General features: G+C 38.5%; 1 protein-coding gene across 2 annotated transcripts in view; it reads right to left on the reverse strand.

Annotated features, from left to right (window-relative positions):
- Positions 1 to 633: 633 nt before the first annotated feature.
- The window catches only part of BARD1 (BRCA1 associated RING domain 1), a 44,730-nt gene continuing 26,183 nt past the window's right edge, over positions 634 to 19,180 (reverse strand). For both annotated transcript variants that reach the window (XM_040604052.1, XM_040604053.1), the window contains 5 exons: positions 16,006 to 16,114; positions 14,374 to 14,509; positions 13,278 to 13,370; positions 2,862 to 2,959; positions 634 to 2,142 (listed from right to left, as the gene is read on the reverse strand). In XM_040604052.1, the coding sequence (XP_040459986.1) occupies positions 1,813 to 2,142; positions 2,862 to 2,959; positions 13,278 to 13,370; positions 14,374 to 14,509; positions 16,006 to 16,114 (766 nt within the window). In that variant the 3' untranslated portion in view covers positions 634 to 1,812. The remainder of the gene's footprint in view (positions 2,143 to 2,861; positions 2,960 to 13,277; positions 13,371 to 14,373; positions 14,510 to 16,005; positions 16,115 to 19,180) is intronic.

The following is a 19,180-nucleotide window of genomic DNA, read 5'->3' on the forward strand; positions in this document are numbered from 1 at the left end:
CCAAACTTCTTCCTGGTACACAGCAGAAAAGCTGCATTCTTAAGAATTTTGCAGAGATTCACTGCTACTTCTGCAAAGAATACCACATTAGGTATATTGATGTGCTATGAAATGCCAAGTTAAAATGTGCTACAATCGTTAAAATAAATGACCAAGTCCATGCGGTATCGACTCAGTACCTTATTTGCTGCCAGTGTTTATCTGCACAAAAACCCAGAACACATTAGTTCCATGGATTGTTCCATTTATTAATGAGCCTTGCATTTTTGCTTGCTCACAGACATGCAAGTACTTGAGGACTGCATTTAGTAAAAAGCAATGATTCAGTCTAGTAGAAGTGACAGATCAAGATACTCCAGCTACTGAAGTCTAGTAGATGCTGTTGAAAACTATAGCTGTTACGTCTGAAGTGTATCTTTTGAAGAGTTCTACAGAGCATATTGAAAATTGGCACAGGATCTCCGATGGCAATGGCTACAAGAGAAGAGCTGCTCTTGCAGATGGATATGCTATCTTCACAGCCATGTCCAGTTCACAGAAAAGTACTTACATTTCCATTTACCTGTCAAGATACATATGGACTGTGTACTCATTCTGCAGCTAAGCTCATGTAATAAGATACTCCAGACTTACTGGCACTAGAAGTTTTTTTATTACAAGCAAACACAAAGCAGAAGCAGACATGAGAAACTTGCTTTCAGCCCACAACCATCATTTGCACCATGTATTATTGCAAGACACCATTTTTAAATTATGAAATCACAAACTAAGGCAACAGAAAAGATGCAAGATACCATGTAGGAGCACAGACTAAGGAAGTAAGATACTGACAACATCTTACGACGAATTATGAGAAATACTGTAACAAATGCGAAGGAATCAATTATTACTCCAATGTAGCCAGCTGATTTTAAGCATAATTGTGCAAAGTGAGGCATAATTCTTTTGTGATCATTATACTTTTTCTGTTAACATAACCATGATAGCTATCCATACTTACAGAAGTATTTTTGATTGTAGTAATTTAATAAGGATCCTGTCGCTTAAAAAACTTCAGAAAATAGAATAAAATTTAAGTCTCACATTTACAAGTGTGGAAGAGGACAGAAGTGAATAAAGCATTACTCTTGCTATAATTCAGGAATTTTAGACCAAGATTTTTCAAGACTGTGTTTTCAAAATCATTCACTTTCAAATGAATTCAGGCCATTAGTTAACTCTACTTTCTACAAGGTTTAACCCACGCCAAGAATTCCCTGCAAAATTCAGTTGTAAGAAGTCATAGGAAATATCACGTCATCTGACAGAAGAGATGTCTACACAGGGAAATGACTATGTTGAAATGCATGGTTTTTTGTATTTATCTTTAAAAATAAATACAAATTCTGTCCTGGCTGGGAAATCCTGACACATACAGTAGATCCTTTCAATGGATATTAAACACAAAATAAATGGGGTCATGCTCTATCACCTACAAAGGTATGGTTTAAGTCAAGAATACAAAAGGTTTCATTTTGCAAAACCTTACTTAAAAGATGTCAGTGATTATTACAGTTAAGTTAAATGCAGAAATAAAGCATTCTAAATAACCCAAGGCACATTTGTCAATGCAGTATATTTATGTCTCTCCTCCATTGTAAATTAATTTATTCTAGTATATCAGTGATCTTAGTAACTAATTTGAATAGTCAAAGCTCTCCTGTACTCCTAAGTGCAAAATATAAATCATAGCTTCAGACCAGTGTTCACCAGAGTGTTCCAACTGCTGAACATTCACCACATTTAAAAACCTTGCTCATGAGGCATCAATATTCATTTTACAGGCAGGAGCTGAAATGACATCACACAGTCTATAAGCCAGCTGGAGGGGGCCATCCAGACTTTGCCCAGACGAATTTTCTCCGGCTTGAATTTAGAAGACGCATCATAGATCACATACTGAGTGCAACATCTCTGGTCAGAAGTAGATTCTGCATGGTATGCCACTGTGTTGATTGTCTGTGTCACATCACTGTCCGGTTTTGGCTGCCTAACCAGAATTTGTCCTCCTGCTGCTTTGACCAGTTCCACAAGATCACTCTTCTGGTGACTGTTGAAAGATCCCAAAAAATAGAAGTAGCATCCGTCAAACAACTTAGGCAGCTAAGTGGGAGAAAAAACAAACACCACAACAATGTATAAATACAGGACTTCACAAGTGAGTACACGAGAGAAAAAAAAAGAAGGGACAGGAACAATCAGTGCCTATGAAATACAATTTAAAATAACACACACTAGAAGCTAGAACAGTAACTTAACATGTTACGGTCCTCAGTATAAGCACACAATCAAGAAAACCTTGCTTACACAGTAAATTCTTGCTTATGTTTAAATATTTTCCAGCCAACAGGGTTTGAACTATGAGCTAGGAATATTTAAAGCTACTGCTATAACACATTTAATGAACTTCTCCAGTGTAATCCAGAAAGTAACCAGAAATTAATGCAGTTAAATATAAAAGTGGCCCTATATAGAAACAAGTAGTAATAAAAACATTTTATTTTCAACTTTCAGATAATTTCAACTAGGTTCTAACGCTGAGCAGGGAAGGCCAAAGCAGCATCACTTCCTGTCCCATATAGCTTCTTCCATGAATGTAATACAGCGTTTCCTTTGACAAGGTTATAGCAACATAACCACTAATAGAGAAAAATGACAGCTTTATGGGTGTTCGCAGTTCTTTTGATCACCTTGCACATAATCAAATTTCCGTACAAGACCACATTATAATTTTACATTACTGCACCTGCACATGTGGCAAAGGGCAAAAATGCATGAACCAAAGGTCATTAAGATAATGTGTCTCAAGCAATAAAACCTACCAGCTGTTCTCTGTTGAGCCGGCCTCTTTGTGGGCCACCTTGGATTTCATACTTCTCTTCTTGTTCTCGAACTGTGGTTTGGAGACAGGCTCGCACCCCTACAAAAAACGCAATAAGGCAGGCAAGAATTAGAGACCCCATGTTGTAATAGAGGCTTGCATGTCATTTTAGTGACTAAAGAGTTGCACTAAGATTAAAGGATCACCCTTAATGCAAAACATCGCATCCACATGGCGTCAAGGCTTGCATGCTTTAGCGATTTGCTTTTAAACTTGAAAAAATTTACAAGAGTGGTTGAAGATGCAAGTCAGGTGAAGTAATACCACACTAAAGTCAGTGCAGCAAACACCAGGAATTACTAGCTTTCCCTCTTACCCACCAAAGGTCAACCACTTAATGTCAAATGTCAAATTGCTGATCATTTAGAAGCTTAAAGTGAGCATGTAGAACCAGCTCCACAGTTATGAAATGGAAGCAATTGCCTGATAAAGAGCAATTACAAAGCAAGCACCAAGCTGTTTCTGAACAGCTACGGCCTCAAATAACAAATCAGATGGGATTTCAAGGTCTCCAAGATCAGCACAAACTGAAGATTTATGCTAGGGTTTAACAGCGGCATGCATTTTTCTTACCACCGCTGCATAATGAGATTGTCTTTCAGAGTCAACATGTTTTTACCTTGTTTTAAGGCTAGTTATTTTTTCTAATACAGACTGCACTGATGCTAATGTATCACTAATATCAGTTAAACGTACCACCTGACCTCACTTTGGAAAGAGAAATTGCTGTGGTCATCCATTCAAGGATGGAACATTTTGCCTGCACATACATTGCACTCAAAAATTACCCAAGAAAGTTTGCAAAGCTGATTTTGAGAACTGTTCCATGAGGATTTACAATGTTGTCAAGGTTGTAACTTCTAAAGTAGTACTTCACTCCTTGCACAGTGCTTCTTATTCAGGCAACTTATTTCTACTGTACAAATATGAAAACCACAGTATCTAAAAAAATGCAAACCGAACAAAATCAGAAGTAAAATGTCATGGGTTGATCCTAAAAAAGGAAGAAAGTCCAAGACTATGAAGAGAAGAAGAAGATACCATAGCAACAAGTAGCCAATAGACAGGAATATCTAGAGAGGTCTTGAAAGCCAGCTGTTGGTAATTTACTACCAGTTCATACAAACTCACAAAATGCAATGGGAATTCATATTTTAGTTACTAGAAGTCCTCTAGTGTACTTACATAAAAAAAATAAACCTATACAGAAAACCACAGCTGGCTGAATACTATGGCAAATACCTCCTGCCATGTGCATATATCAGATTGATTATTTGCGCTTGCCGATTCCTTCAAGGAAAATTAACATGAACTAGAAGGGCAACCTAGTCATTTTCTGGAAAAGCAACTTACATGTTCATTATTGATAACAGCAATGAATACTGATAACTTATTTTCAGAGTACTCATAACTCATAAATCTAAAAGTGTGGGGTTTTTTTCTTTTGTAATCATCACAACTGAACAAGAATTCCTGTGTCAGTTTGCCTCCAACTTATATGGCTATTGTTTCCTTCCAAAAATACAGATGTTAATAGGTGCCACTTAGAATAATGAAAAAACAGTCTCATCTAGTCTTAAGAACAGAACTATCCATCCATTAAGAGCGTGTTTTATTTCAACCTGCCACCAAAAGCTCAATTTCAAGGACTTTCACTACAGAGCTGAGGTTTTCATACAAGTACTCACAAATTGAGCATCCAGTGCCAGCATCAGTAAATGAAGCGAATGTGATATGAAAGTAATAAAAACTTGAATGAATACAAAAGACTACAATGTCTTTTTGTACTGCTACTTGCCTGAAAAAAAAACCCCAACAAGTCAGTCATGAAAGTAATGAATGTTAGTGGATTGTCTGTTAGAAAACACAAAATTGGTTACATCTGTTTTGCATACATCTGTGTGTCCATTTCACACAGCCAAGTCCTCCAAGGAATCTGTGTGCCTCAGAGTTCCTTGTCACACATAATGACAATCCTCCCAGAGGGCAAGAGACATGTCTTTATATAAAGAACCACAAGATAAACGTTTGTTTCCTTGAAAAACTGGAAATATGTAAATAGACAATTTGTCTAGCCAGTGCCTGTGTGATCAGTATTCTTAATTTTAACTTTTCTCAAACAGCTAGAATCAGAACAGTTCTGTATCTTGACAGATTTGTGGCACAAAAGCTATGTATTCCAGATAGCATAAAAAGCATCGAACATAAGTTTGCGGTGCCCAGGTGTTTTCCTTAATGTAAGTATGTTAAAAGGCACACTGTTAGGCCTTACACACACACACAGCCCTTCATGGAACAACAGACTGGTTTTTGGTAATGGAAAAATAGTACATTCTCTGAACATAATTTTCATGTAAGATGTAGAAGCAGAACTTGTTCCGATTCACGCATCTTGTCATATTTGATAGAGAAGAACAAATGCTTTTTGCAACCACTGTGCTCAGGGACATTTCAAGCAGTCTGATCTAACACTTTGTCTATGTGCAGGTAGCAAGAGAGGAAAGTAAGTTACTGGAATCCTCAAGCTCAGAAGTGGTGTTTCAGACTTCAACACACTTCACGGCAATCTTACCAACAACAGCACAACCAGAGTATCACTTGGAAAGAGACAACACAGACAGGGTAACAGTGGAGGGAGAGCCTTAGGCACAAGGAAATGAGGCAAACAACATGTCCTTGGTCATCAGAAACATGGTCTAGCTATATATTCAGAGAACTGACACAGTTAGCAACCAGTGTTTGAGGAAGGTGCTTACAACCCTAAGGTGAACAGTCAAGGAATATCTATCCATGAAGGAAGGCTTCTTAAATAGAAGAAAGCTAAAATAATTTAAGTGATAGACACCAGTATATCCTTTAACTACAAACTGGAACTTCAGACTGATTTCTTCTTCCCAAGTTGCTCGTTTCTCTTCAGCGACTCCTGCATACTAGAAAGATTTTGTATTAGAGAATGAAAGTATTCACATACCATAATAAAAAAAGAAATCAGAGAGAAAGAAAATAGGGAAATATACCCCGTTCTCAAATTTGACATAAATTGACAGAGGGCTCAAGTTGCCTTTCTACCTAACTCATTATGCACTTGTCTAAACAAAGGGTTCCTATTTGCCCTTCTTTTCCCCCCCCTCTCCACACAACATTTCATGTCAAGTCATATGCTTCTAGATCACTAATTTTGCATTAGCATTTTCAGATGCAGTGAGGCATCTAAGTGAGGTTCCCAAAGACAGCATCATCAGCTTTGGTTGCATATACAGTGTCACCTGGAAGCACGGGGTATGTACAAGCTTTATCATTCTTCTAAGAGATGGCACAGCCACCATAATATGCCCTTGTGCTAAAAAACCTACTCAATTTCACACTTAGGAGTAGGGATACAAATAGAAGATTAAAGCCTACTGTAGACCCTTCTAACTCCACCCACCTTACTACCCCCCCAGCTATGGATTTTATTCTCTGTGAAAACTAAGTGTTAAACTGAGTCCACTCAGTAAATCCTAGGCCTTTTTCTTGAGTAGGCATTGTTAATTTTAAAGCTGCTGACATGTAAGTGGCTGGATAATGACAGTTCCCTTTTAATAGTCTCTCCATCCAACCAAGTGTCATCCTGATTAAGAGAACATATAAAAGGAAATAAAATTCCATACTGTACTCAAAGCTGTATCATTTCGCTACTTTTACAGGGATATTTCCAGAAGCTCTGTTGACCCTATAGCACTCCTATATAAGTCAGAGGTATAGCACCCCTCTGACTTCAAAACAGAAGCCATCTTAAATTGATTCCTAGAACTCCAGAGATTACAGATACAGTTCAACACTATTGAAAAAACGCCGGTGAAAACTTGATGCCAAAATGCTGGTCAAATGAATGGTCTAAATAAAGACTAGCTATTATACTAATTAAAAAGTGATTAGGACACCATCAATACTATGTCACCTCCCTTCTGAAATTGAGATGGACAGCTTCAGTACTTAAGCAAAAAAAAATTTCAGAACAGGACTGAATCTCATAAGAAGCTCTTAAAGAAGCTCTCCGAAAGTGGAGAGGAAAGTAAATATACTTTTGAAAGGACAGCTGTAGTTTTAGGAAAGGGTACAGATCAGGGTTACACTGGTTTTCTTCCCACATTCGCAGTCTGTGCATTCTTAACAGGTGAGCTTGACTAAAAATCTAGTCTGTTCTAAAACAAAATAAGACCATTCAACTTACTCAGGATCTCAGCCAATCTTGATTTATTCATTGATACTATTGCCAGTAAAAGCTGTGGACCTTCTAGGTTTGAGGTTGATCAAGTTTATTCATTGAACATGTTCTCTTCCCAAAAGAGAAGAGGGTGATTATTGCAACTACGCTTTAATGGCCCTCTAGTTTAATCACAGTAGTTGGATCAATTACCTGCAAAAGGCTAAGACTTGTACCAAGGCAAATGGCATTTTTCCATTTCACAGGGACCAGAGCTGTTTTGCAATGCCCAGTTCTAGTGTGAAAGCACTCATTAATAAAGCTTGCGTGACAGAAAACCACACCGGGACAAGACTGCACGTGCAGAGGGGTCACGCAAAGTTCTTCCCTAGAAATACAGAACATTAGAAGTTTAAAGGCCTCTTAAATAGATGATTTCACACTTGCAGCCTGTAGATACAAACAAGATCATTTGCATCAAATTGTAGCAAAACACAAGCCTGTATTAAAGTCCCTAGAAAATATCGCAGAAAAAGGTTTCAGCTTAATACAACCACATTTTAGCTTGATGCCACCACATTTGGCAAGGAGAATACTGCTCATTTTTTTTTTTTCCTCATTAGCAAGATCAGTAAAGCATCACTACTTACACTGATCCTTATTACCTCACTGAATAGCTGCCCCTACCTTCTCACCTTCCAGCATATAAGGAGCAAGCAGGTTAAAAGGGTGCCCGCTCTAATGGTGTCATTAATTGACCTTTGATACAACTGTAGCTACTAGTACTGGAAATAAAAGAGATTATTGTTTGCAAAATTTAAGATCAGAGCCCTATAATCCTTATTCATGTAAGTCTTATTAGTTTATAATGAAACTAACTGCATCAGCAAAAACAATTTAAAGAGGATGAAGTACAAAAAGAACTGGTTGCCAAGAACAAGTTGTAATCACCCACAGATACCCAGGGGTAGCTCTCAGTAACTCAATTGGCCTTAATGGAGTTTTGTTGGATTTGCATTAATAAAGCAAAGAGCAGGGGTTAGTCCCAAAAAATCTCTTAGAACAGCTAAAAGTAATTTAGAAATACACAATGGCAACAAAGATGATAAAGTACTTCACATCCAATATCTAGTAGAGATCGCAACTGAAACTTCCTCAGTTCAGTCTACACTAGGTTTTAAGACATACATGCACATTGAGCAAAGTTTGATGGGATTACTTTCCCAGAAAACAAAGAAATCCAGACTGAGACAAAACCTTGGGGGAATTTGGCATGGCTAGCTTGAATTTGCTTTCATCAACAGCATCACTGGCCTTTGATACAGCACACAGAATTTTTATAGTCTCTTATATGCTTATAAAGTAACTTTAGAACCACAGATTTTCATGGAGGGATGTAGAGATCTCATTTGGTGAAACAATAGCAGACCATTTGTCCAACACTTTGAAATGACACAAGATGCTGCAGAGGCTAAAGTTAATCTGCTTAAGAAAGGTAGTTAACAAGTTAATCCAGGTGATATTTATTAAACATGATGGCGCAGATGCTTCGGAAGTCCTTGAACATCAATTCCGAGAAGCTAGGAGCATTAATATGAAAATCATTACTTCACTTAAACCCTCAAGTGTCCTGTCTTCTTTAAGAAAGCAGGATTTGCCACAGCTGCTTTCTAGACTGATCAAAGTGACTGGAGGTAGCCATTCCCAAGGTGCAGAGGTCAGGTTAAATTCCACTGGGAGTGCCCATCCTCTGAATACCATCACATGCTTTTAAATGTATGAGATAGGATTTCCCATCCTTTTCTTTACAATGAGGTACCTTAGGGCAATGTTTTCTTCAAACCAAAAGTGAATTAGAGCAAAAGGACTCTCTAAATATGAAAGATCTAGTATCTGGATGACACAGAACAGAGGGAGCAGTGGAAACAATTTCCTTTTCCTCTAGTCCTTATTTCAAGCCACCCACTTCCTAGCTCTGCAAACACCACGTTTAAGACATTCTCGCCCTCATTTTCTCTACAAAACCCAGCAGCTTCACAGTCTAAATCTGTGCCAACCTTGAAGTAAAACTGTTTCCCTGCTTCTTTCCAGAAGGTGCAGACACTGTGGGAGCGCACAAGTTCAGGCCCTGTTGAAGCGAAACACTCCCCTCAGCTGTATACCCAATACAACCAGACTATGCGTATGCACATGAGATATTTCTACCACCTCCCACAGAGCTGTGAGTCCTTTTATAGGAGGCAGTTGAAATAAGTCTCCAACTGCAAAACAAGCATGAAATACTAGTGATCAAAAGTTTTGAGCTGTTTTAAGGAGGAAGGGCTCTGCCAAGTATCAGCCTGTTATCTAAAAGATGTTTATGCATGGAAGAGACAGTCCAGCCTGAAATGCAGTCAGCTCAAACAGCTTTACAATTCTTTTGTTTAATAGCCTAAACAAGGATAGACATGTTGCTCCAAGAAATTCAGAAAGGTATTTTTGCTTTCAAATGTTGGTTGTGCAATCCCCTAGCTCTTCCAGTCAACTCCCAGTTGTTCCGAGTCCTCAAAGGAAAAGCAGGGGGTTTCACATTCTTTAAATGATCAGAGCTGAATCATTGCTGCTGCTCCAGGTAAGCGGAACAGATGAAGGAATAAGCAATGAGATGCTTACAATTCTGCCAGACAGTTCACTGCAAAGCCTGACATGACTTTGTTCCAATGTGTATCGTTACCAAGATAATTTTTCATTCCCTGCTTTAACAGATGACAATCAGTTTAAGAAAAAAACAAGCTGAAAAGCTATTAAAGACTTCTGCTGGTTTTAATTACTCTATTCTACGCTCTACAAAAAGCATAAAGGAAATACAGTGATACTTTGTCTCAGCCTACTTGCAGAAGGATAATGATATGCTACTTTGTGCCCTATTACCATCCCAGAAATAATGAAGGCAATAAAATAATGAAACCAATCAAAGATATGGCCAAGGGCAAGGAGCACAGTGACAACAGGGTCTCAGTTGAATTCTGTGCAGCTTTGAAAGCTGATATATTGCTGACAGCGTATTATATGTGGAAAATATGGAACTGCAAGTGGAAATTTTTCTTCTGTGAAGATCTAATATTGCTCAGTAGTGACATCCTTTCATCCTAATCTTCTACCTGAAGACAAAAGGGAACCCCAAAACTAGAGATACATATTTAAATCTTGGCTCTCTGATACCTAGAGGCCTTACATTTAGCTCAAACTGCTGGAAAATTCCACATTACCTCTCTACTGATACTAATGGATACTATATCTGTGCGTAGATACATGTAAACAGAAGCACTGTCGAATTATACAAGAGAAGGAAATTGCTTTTTATTAGAGAAACACTGCTTGAAAGCCTGCTATAACAGAAGAGTTAACATCAGAAATCCACCCTCAAATGAAATACTGGTTTTTGCAAGCATGCAATTTTTTAAGAAGTTGTGTAATTGTGTAGACTATAAATATAAGTTTAGAAATAACAGTCAAATGCAGCTTACCTTGTAGTAAAAAAACCCTCTAATAATCACTTATGCATAGTCAGCATTTCATTAAAATGCTGCACTGAGCTTTGTTTTTTCAGATATTTCAGGGAAGTTTTTGAACATGAATTTACTTTAAGTGAACAGTTCAGAGCACTGAACTATAAGCAACTCCAATTTATTTGCATTGGCACTGACAGAAGTGAGCCAGAATGAGCACATAGTTTTGAAAGTTTATTTGCATCACATTTAAGGAAACATATCCAAATAGAAGTCAGAAAGCCATGATAAATAAAAAGAGAAGTTATGGAAAAGAAAAGCAAAGACCTCTTTTTCCTAGACAAATGTTTCATCAGCAGGAGTCCCATTATTTGTTATAACAATGTTTAACTTGTAATGACTCTGAAGAAGACTAATAACAGACTGGTAGGAACAGATGGAGTGGTGCTGTTAATTATAGGCACTTAGCTGCATCAGACCCCCATGAGTTATTACTAACATTTCCCACTAGGGAGGAGAATCACTCGCTTTTAAGTGGTATGTTGCTTACTAAGCTGGGAACATTAGCAGTCAGGATTGTACCAATCAGTACTGACAAAATAAAACTCTGCTGCAAATAAAAAAAATATGTAAATATTCCCTGAATAGCCCCCGCACTATTTTTTTTCCAATCACATCTAAATATAAAAGTTCTTCCACAAAGACTTAAATTCAGGTCTCACTAATTAAGTCTCCCTACCACTCAGCTGAAGTTTTCTAAGCATCTGACTAGCAAGAAGATAAAATGAAATAAAGGAAAATCACCCTAGCATGTACGATAGAAGGTATGCAGACCTCCTGAACTGAGCGAAGCCAAGAACCTGCAAAGTGATTCACCACAGAAACAGATTATTCAGTCAGGGTATTGTTCCAGAGCACATGAACACACCCTTTCCAATTACACAACTCAAACGTCGCCTTTAAGCTTTCCGAGTTTCTTGCTGCATCCCTACCTCCAAACAGGAAACCATCTCCCTTCTACTTCGTCAGGAAAGTGTCTGGAGGTTACTAAATCCATCTGCTTCTTAGGCATAAACAGCGTTTTGCCATGTTACATATTCAACAAGAAGCTACTCCTATTTGTAAGGATCACCATACAAAGACAACACAACCTTTTCCTTTTGCAAATGCTTATAAAGTCTACAATTGGATGCCACTGTAGGCATTGCAGAAAACATTTCTGAGGGGACATGAATTCAACATACCCTTTAAAAAAAAGCATGGAACAAACCCACTGACTATCTGCAAGGCAAATGAACACATCAGAAAAAGAAGTCCCATATTCAAAGAGTCTGATGACATACTTTATTTGAAAAATTAGTATGCAGCTTTTGAAGCTTTAAGCAGTGCCTTCATAAACATTAGTGACTGGAAAATTTAGACCATTAAAGAATCCTATATTCTGATGTTTAGTTACACAGTAGAAAACTGGAATGAAATTTGTCTGTGAGTTTTCCATGGACAATTAACTTATTTGTAGTGTACTTATTAGCTAATAGGACTTAGTCATAAAGGTCAAGGGGAAGAAGATAGCTTTTACAACTACTGTGAAAGCAGATACTAAGAAATGTATTGGAAAGAAAGAATAAAAAGCAGAGTTTGGGGTGTTAGTCCACAGAACAGCTGTACAAAAAAGCACACTGTATAAAAACTAATTACAGATTGCATGACAGATGACATGCACAACAACGACAGGCAAACACTGAAACACAACAAGTTCCTTCCGAATGAGGGAGAAATACTTTACCTTGAGGATGACAGAGCACTGGGACAGGCTGCCCAGAGACGTTGTGGGGTCTCCTTCCCTGGAGACATTTAAAATCCAGCTTGACATGACTCTGCAACCTGCTCTAGGAGAACCTGCTTTAGCAGGGGGCTGGACTGGGTGATCTCCAGAGGTCCCTTCAACCCTGACCATTCTGTGTGACTCTGACATCAGAACTACTTGCATGCTAAGGAGACACCATGCAAGTCATCTTTTCTTGGAGGTTACTATTCAGGTTGAAGAGCACTCCAGTCTGCAGGGCTTGCATGTACATAAACAGGCATCAAAAGTTACATATACATTTGATCTGCCCGAGCCTGTGATTGCATAAAGCCTATCAATTTTCTCAACAGAGAACTTCAGTGGAAAGTACAAACAGGGGTTACGATCAGCTGACAGCCTAACTGTGGGTAGAAGTTTCAACAGATCTCAGCCTATATGTAAATAGGCAACACCTCACCTTCTTACAGGCCTTGATCACGTACATCAAGCAAGCAAAAGCTTCCTGTCAATTTCAATGGAAGCTGCTTATATGAAATTCAAGATTTTAATAAATTCCTCCCTCCTCTTCCCAGGGTATTTTCCATAATCTTCCAAATCATTCTTAATGTAGCAATGAATAAATTCACTCCCCACTGATACTTAGGGTATGACCTATGCCATACATCTAATAATGAAATGCACACATTTGCCAAGGAAAGAGTAGTTGTATTTAATTACATCTCTTGTCACTCAGGAGATTAATAAACAAAACACTCACACTTTATGTTAAGCTAGTTTTGATATTAGGACAGTTGCTGAAAAAGAAAGTTTTCTCTGGTACCTCATTTACAATTTCTGGTTAAAAAGCCTGAAGAATCCCATCTATTTAATACTTACATTCAAACCTGAGGACCCAACATCCAGTCAGAACAGCCATCATACACTTGAAAGTACTTGGCATCGGAACATCAGGGATAACAAGATGAGTTACTAGGAGAAAGATTACATCAGTAGAACTAAAAGCACATAAAATCAGAACCATGCCTGGCTAAGAAGCAATCAATCACCATTTAAAGAATAAACAGACTACAGTAATTTATTAACCACTCTTGCCAGCACAAGTATGTGATTTTTGAGACTAAGATGTAAGTAGAAGCACTATTAGAAATTTGGTGGGTTTCAACACAGTAGCTGTGAAAAAGGGAAGTCACGTTTTTATAGTTTCTAAGCTAACACTTAAATCTTCAGAGGCGGCTCTGGTTTATGGGACTATTTTTTTTCCCCCAATCCTTTTAAAGTTAATATAACTAACAGGAATCTTACTATGGGATCTCACTGCTTTAACACAAAGCTAACAAAACTCAACTCACTATTCTGGAGTAGTAATCAGAATGTGAAAGATTGTAAGAAAATTACCTTAGCATTTCTTTCACAAGCAGGAAAAGCAGCACTCCAAAGAAAAACTAATAGAGGGGATTAAGACAATGTTCCCCTCCTCAAAAGGGAACAAACTCCCAGCTGCCACCCTGGTGCCATAATTTGGCTCCATCATCTTAATGAAGAATGAGGAAGACTACATGCGAGAAGAACTTCGTCAACTTCTAGTCAATGACATGGTCTTTCTAAAGGCACCTCTGCCTAAGATTCACTTCTGAAAGATATAAACCTTACAGGATGTCTCATGTGAGCAGACACCTTAAAGTTAGTAAAGGTGTAGAGAGAAGAGGTCTTTGAGGAGAACTTAGGGATTTTTAAACAACAGATAATATACTGTTGAGCTGTGGCTCCACCGGAAGTCTCCTGCCTCAGTAACCAGGCAGGCTTTTTATGTGCTTACATGGAACACACCACCATTCTACTACAGCTATAATTCAATGATTTCAGAAATTGCACTTACTAGCAATGATAAAAAACCCTGTTGCAGCTGGTATCTTAAAATGCAGAACTGTAGTTACTTATATTTGGACAGAGACATTTCAACAAGACTACATACCTCTGCTATTAAATTCATTACACCTTTGAGCCTTCAGAACTGTTGTTAGTTTGTTCAGCAGTTTCTGTTGCTCTGAACTAAGATTGCTCCCCAATATACCAAGAGGTCCATCCCTTGGCTGGCTGGGGCTCAGTGCCTGCATAAACAGAAAATCCTACAATAAGCTGAATGCTTAGAAAGCATGAAGAAACAGCTAACTTGTTTGACAGCTTCATTTACTAAGAATAAACATTTTGAAAAACAGTTCATGGCAAGCTTAGTGGACAGGGTCCATAGATAAAACTCTATATAACAAACTAGCTCTCAAGGGAAAAAAAGCTTGACAGAGGTACTTGTGCCTCATTTTTTCTTCTTCTTTGCCTTTTTTTATAGGCACTGGTGTGCACGCATATAGCTGGTTGAACTCTGTGTAAACAGCCTGACTGACTGCAGTGTTGAAGGAGGAAAGGATTTCCAACAAAGCAGTAAAGCCTCCTTCTTGTAGTGAAGTATTACCAACAGATAAGCTACTAATATGTTGGGTAACCTACATAATTAATACCTGCATTTACTTTTACTAAAGAGTCCCTAATACACTGCCCTGTAAAGTAATGAATGCTGCATTTTTTTTATGCAGATACTACAAAAAAAAAGTAAGAGGAGCTGCTTGTGCAAGATTTATGCTAACAAGGATGTGGTATTTCAGCTCCTGGGTCTTTGTAAGTATTCCCAGATTCCATAGTACAGACATACCTTTAAGACTCAGTTACCCTAAAGCCTCAGGCTTTGGATGGAGTCATCCACATGAGCTGGTGGCATCCATTGGCACACACTCATCCCCAAAGCAAATGCAAATACCAAGTGTTTTGTTTACAACAGAAGAGCTGCATCTTACATTTGCTACAGGTAGGAGGAAGAGTCATATCCTTGCTAGTTTAGCTGCAATAGTTTACTTTTGGCCAATGGGTATCATATTACCTCAATGAGAATGGATCATAACAGGCTGTATACCCTGGAGTAGACCAGAACTGCTTGTATAAGCTAGGTCAGTTTAGTCATCATTCATTAGGAAGCACAAAGCATTTCATAATGCAGTAACTTTCCAAGTCTGAATTAACCTGATTTTGGTCACAAGTTCTGAGAAGTCTTTGGGAAGAAGAGGGGAAAACCAAAAACCCCAGAACAATCATCCAAAAACTGTTTTCAGCTGCTGAGCTGGTGGTATCTTCATTATTGGACACAGGATGATACTGGAGCAGTCTTTTAAAGGCACACAAGAAGCACTTGGAGCAAAAACTGCTGCTGCTTTCAGCCAGTTTGGCAAGTAGAGCAAATTTAAATATGCAGAAAAACCAACAACAATAGCAAAGTTCAATCAACAATACTTCAAGAATAACACAGCATTTATTCTCCTATAATAAAAGCACATTACAAGAAACATCCTTTGTTTTCCCAGATAAAGCTATAACACAGAATATCATAGCTTTTAAGCGTCCCACATATATTCTAGAAATATTGTGCAAGTTAAGTTTCCCAGCCTATTTTAAATCTCCCTGTAAAGGCAGGTGATGTACTGTACTTTGGTTCAAGCCTTCAATACTTACAGGATGAACTAGTTTTTTAATAAGCAAAACAAAACCAACACACACTTACCTCAGAGGGCTGCTTAAGTGAAAATGATTCATTTTTCACTGGTAACATTAGCACAGACTTCATCTTTTCACTTTCTGCATAGTCCACAGGCCGTAGACCAAATATATTACTGGCAAAACAAGCACAGATGGGTTTAAGTAAATAAAATGTGACTTGATTCTTAACTAACTGGGCACATTAGCTGGGTAGCTTTCCCTCCCACTTTCTTATTAATATGTAATTTCAGCTAAAAACCACAAAGCTTCAAGTAAGAACTGCATCCAAGACAGATGGATACCGAATTACAAGCTGCTGCATTCAGCTGAGGAGTAAGGGATGTTCAGAGCAGAATGTTCAGTTAAATAAACAGAATCCTTGTTAAACTGTTTCAAGACGCACGTTGATATCCTTCACAAGACCCAGAAATTTCAGCTTTAATCCTTCATTGCAGTCATATTACCAAGAAACTTATTTTTGGCTTACCCATTTGCCATAAAAGACATGACATACTGTGTTAAACATCAGAACCTGATGTGGTTATGCTTTTATGGGAAAAGCTGTCTGCTTCCTACTTGGGAACAGTGGCTCCCTCGCACTTCCAAAATTTGAGTACACATCTCATTTTCCCTCAGCGTGCTGTTCCACAGAACACATTATAGCCAATTCATTCAGATTCTAGTTGGTTTGCCAATTTTGTTGAACACTATTCATCCTATGTGGCACCTCATAGTTATTAGATATGCTTCGAGACCCATTTCCTCCCTCATTCTTTCAGCGTTACTCAGACAGACACGATTTGCTATAAACACAACAGCAGGCACAGCCATGGCTTCTATCACTTCCTCACACAGCTTTGCAGCTGCAGGACAGTAGCGTGTGCAGGAAAGCTTGAAACCGCAGAACAGGTATAATTGCCATTAACAAACACGATCCTCTGCCAGTACTCTTGGGAAATATTCTGCTTGCTTTGCCCTTTGCAAGAATAATGGCCATTCCAGCCAATCCTCTTCTCCCCACATCACGTAGCTCTGGCTCTCAAAAGGCATAATAAGAGCTCGTTATGAAGGGGAAGCTTGTCACCGAGAACAAAGCCCTGACTCAGTATCTGAAATCCAGCAAGCTTAGTCATCAAACAATGAAACATTTAAAGAGGTCAAAAACCTCCTCATCTTCAAAGTGCCGTCTCTTAGTTTGCCACACATTTCTGTGCAGAGTACGAATCTAGGAAGCTTTACAGGGAATTCCACATAAGGCCATAACCCAATCCAGCCCAAAGAGAAGCTCACATCATTAAGTCTTCACTCAGACTTAACCAGGAGGCTTTGGCCAGTGCAAAGCTGAAAGACGCGTCTGACCTTAGCACCTTTCTATGCTACTGACTGAGCACTGCTCACCAAATAGCCTCTTGGGAAAACAACAATCCTCAGAGCCCCACAGAGAAGATTCTGGGGTGGCATTTTACAGTTGTTAGTTTTACAATATTACCAACTCCAAGCTCTTCTCTGTTACTAATGAGCGGAGAGCTAGCATAATACAAATTCTGCAGACTATAATTGGTTAAATCTCAGCCCAGTCCTGGGAGTTGCAACCCATTAAATACTGTCATGCTGTTCCTGCTTTGTCATGCATCATCAGGGTAGCTCTTGCCCTTTCCTGAAATAAGGGCCATATTTGACTCAAACAGCTGCAGGATAGAGCTCCTTTGAAAAATGTATCGGGCAGCGGGGCAGGGGAAAGAATATATATATTAGCACATACAGGAAAAATCACCTTTCGACTAGATGGCTGACCTTTTACTGTGAACTAAACAGGGGGAAGAAATCACTGCATATTGATAGCAGAAGTTTGGGAGTGTTTCCCCCTTCCAAGTCACAGTAAGATCCTTGACTACTGAAAAAAACATCATGAATGTTTACCATAGATAAATATATAGGCCACCACAGTTAAATAAAGAACATTTTTTGCCAATTAAACTGTACAAATAAAAGCTCCAGCTACTCCCTCTGTATTGACTTAATTTTTTTTCTATATTAAGATAATTTCAGTCACTTTTTACCAGTGTATTGCAAAATGCTGTCCCATCATTATGCAGCATTGATTGAATGGCTATTCACAGGATGTTAAGGTGCTGTAGCTGAAGTAAATCATAACAAACTTGGGAGCTGAAGTCTGATAAAAGGAACACCAGCCCAAGGGATGGCTTTAAGAGTTTTGACTATTTGCAACAAAGCAGCTTGAGCTTAAGGAAAGCGAGGAAAAAGTAGCTGAAACAGGAGAAAAGAGGGTTCACAAAATAAAACCTAACACATGGAACACATTCTAACAACGGGTCTTGAGTATGATATTATTGTAATTTACACATCCCTTTCAAAGAACAAGGGCTAAAAGCAGATTTGTTCTTTTTAGTTAGCACCCACTAACCATCCAAAAAGTAAGTAAGCATGATCAGAAAGATCATGCCTTGCCCAGTCTCCACTGGGCGGGTACACTTCTCAGAGCAGTTATTAGGGGAACAGTTTTTAACATATTAGGAATGTATATTATTTTTAACCCTATGATCAGGGATCAAGGACCAGATCTATGCAGCCACAAGGGCATCACTAAGGTACAGGAATGGGAAACAGAAGGTTTTGGCAAAAATGTGGGCTCAAATCTGTCTTTATTCAGCTAAGCTGAACAACAGAAATCATCCGCCTTATTCAGAGTAAGAAATTATTTTGACCCCATTCGCAAAAAAAAAAAAAACCAAATAAGGGAGACATGCACATTAAGTCCACTCTAACACACACATACAGCATTTAAAAAAAAAGTCTATAACTGTTTGTGTGCTCTTACTCTATAGGTCTGGGTTTGTTAAAATGGGTCCAATGCACATGACTGCTTTACAGAAGGAAGACACAATTGTTTCTACAAGAGAGAAGTAAGTGTCTCTGGTGCTTGAGCTAAAATACAAGGTCTTTAAGGCATACTTCTTTCTACCAGAATGAGAGTGGGCTTTTTGCAAGCTGTTTTAAACATTCAAGAGTCAGATGTATCCTTTGATACAAGCAATCTCCTATTAGTCAGTCATCAAGGTACTGAATAGTCGGTAGAGGGCTATTACGGCTAGAACAAACTCCAATCAAAGAGCAGGATGACTGTGCTGAGAACAAAGATGAGCCCAATGAAGAGCAACTCAATGTAATCTGCTATGACT

The sequence above is a fragment of the Falco naumanni genome, chromosome 8, assembly GCF_017639655.2.
Source record: "Falco naumanni isolate bFalNau1 chromosome 8, bFalNau1.pat, whole genome shotgun sequence".
Classification (NCBI taxonomy): Eukaryota; Metazoa; Chordata; class Aves; order Falconiformes; family Falconidae; genus Falco; species Falco naumanni.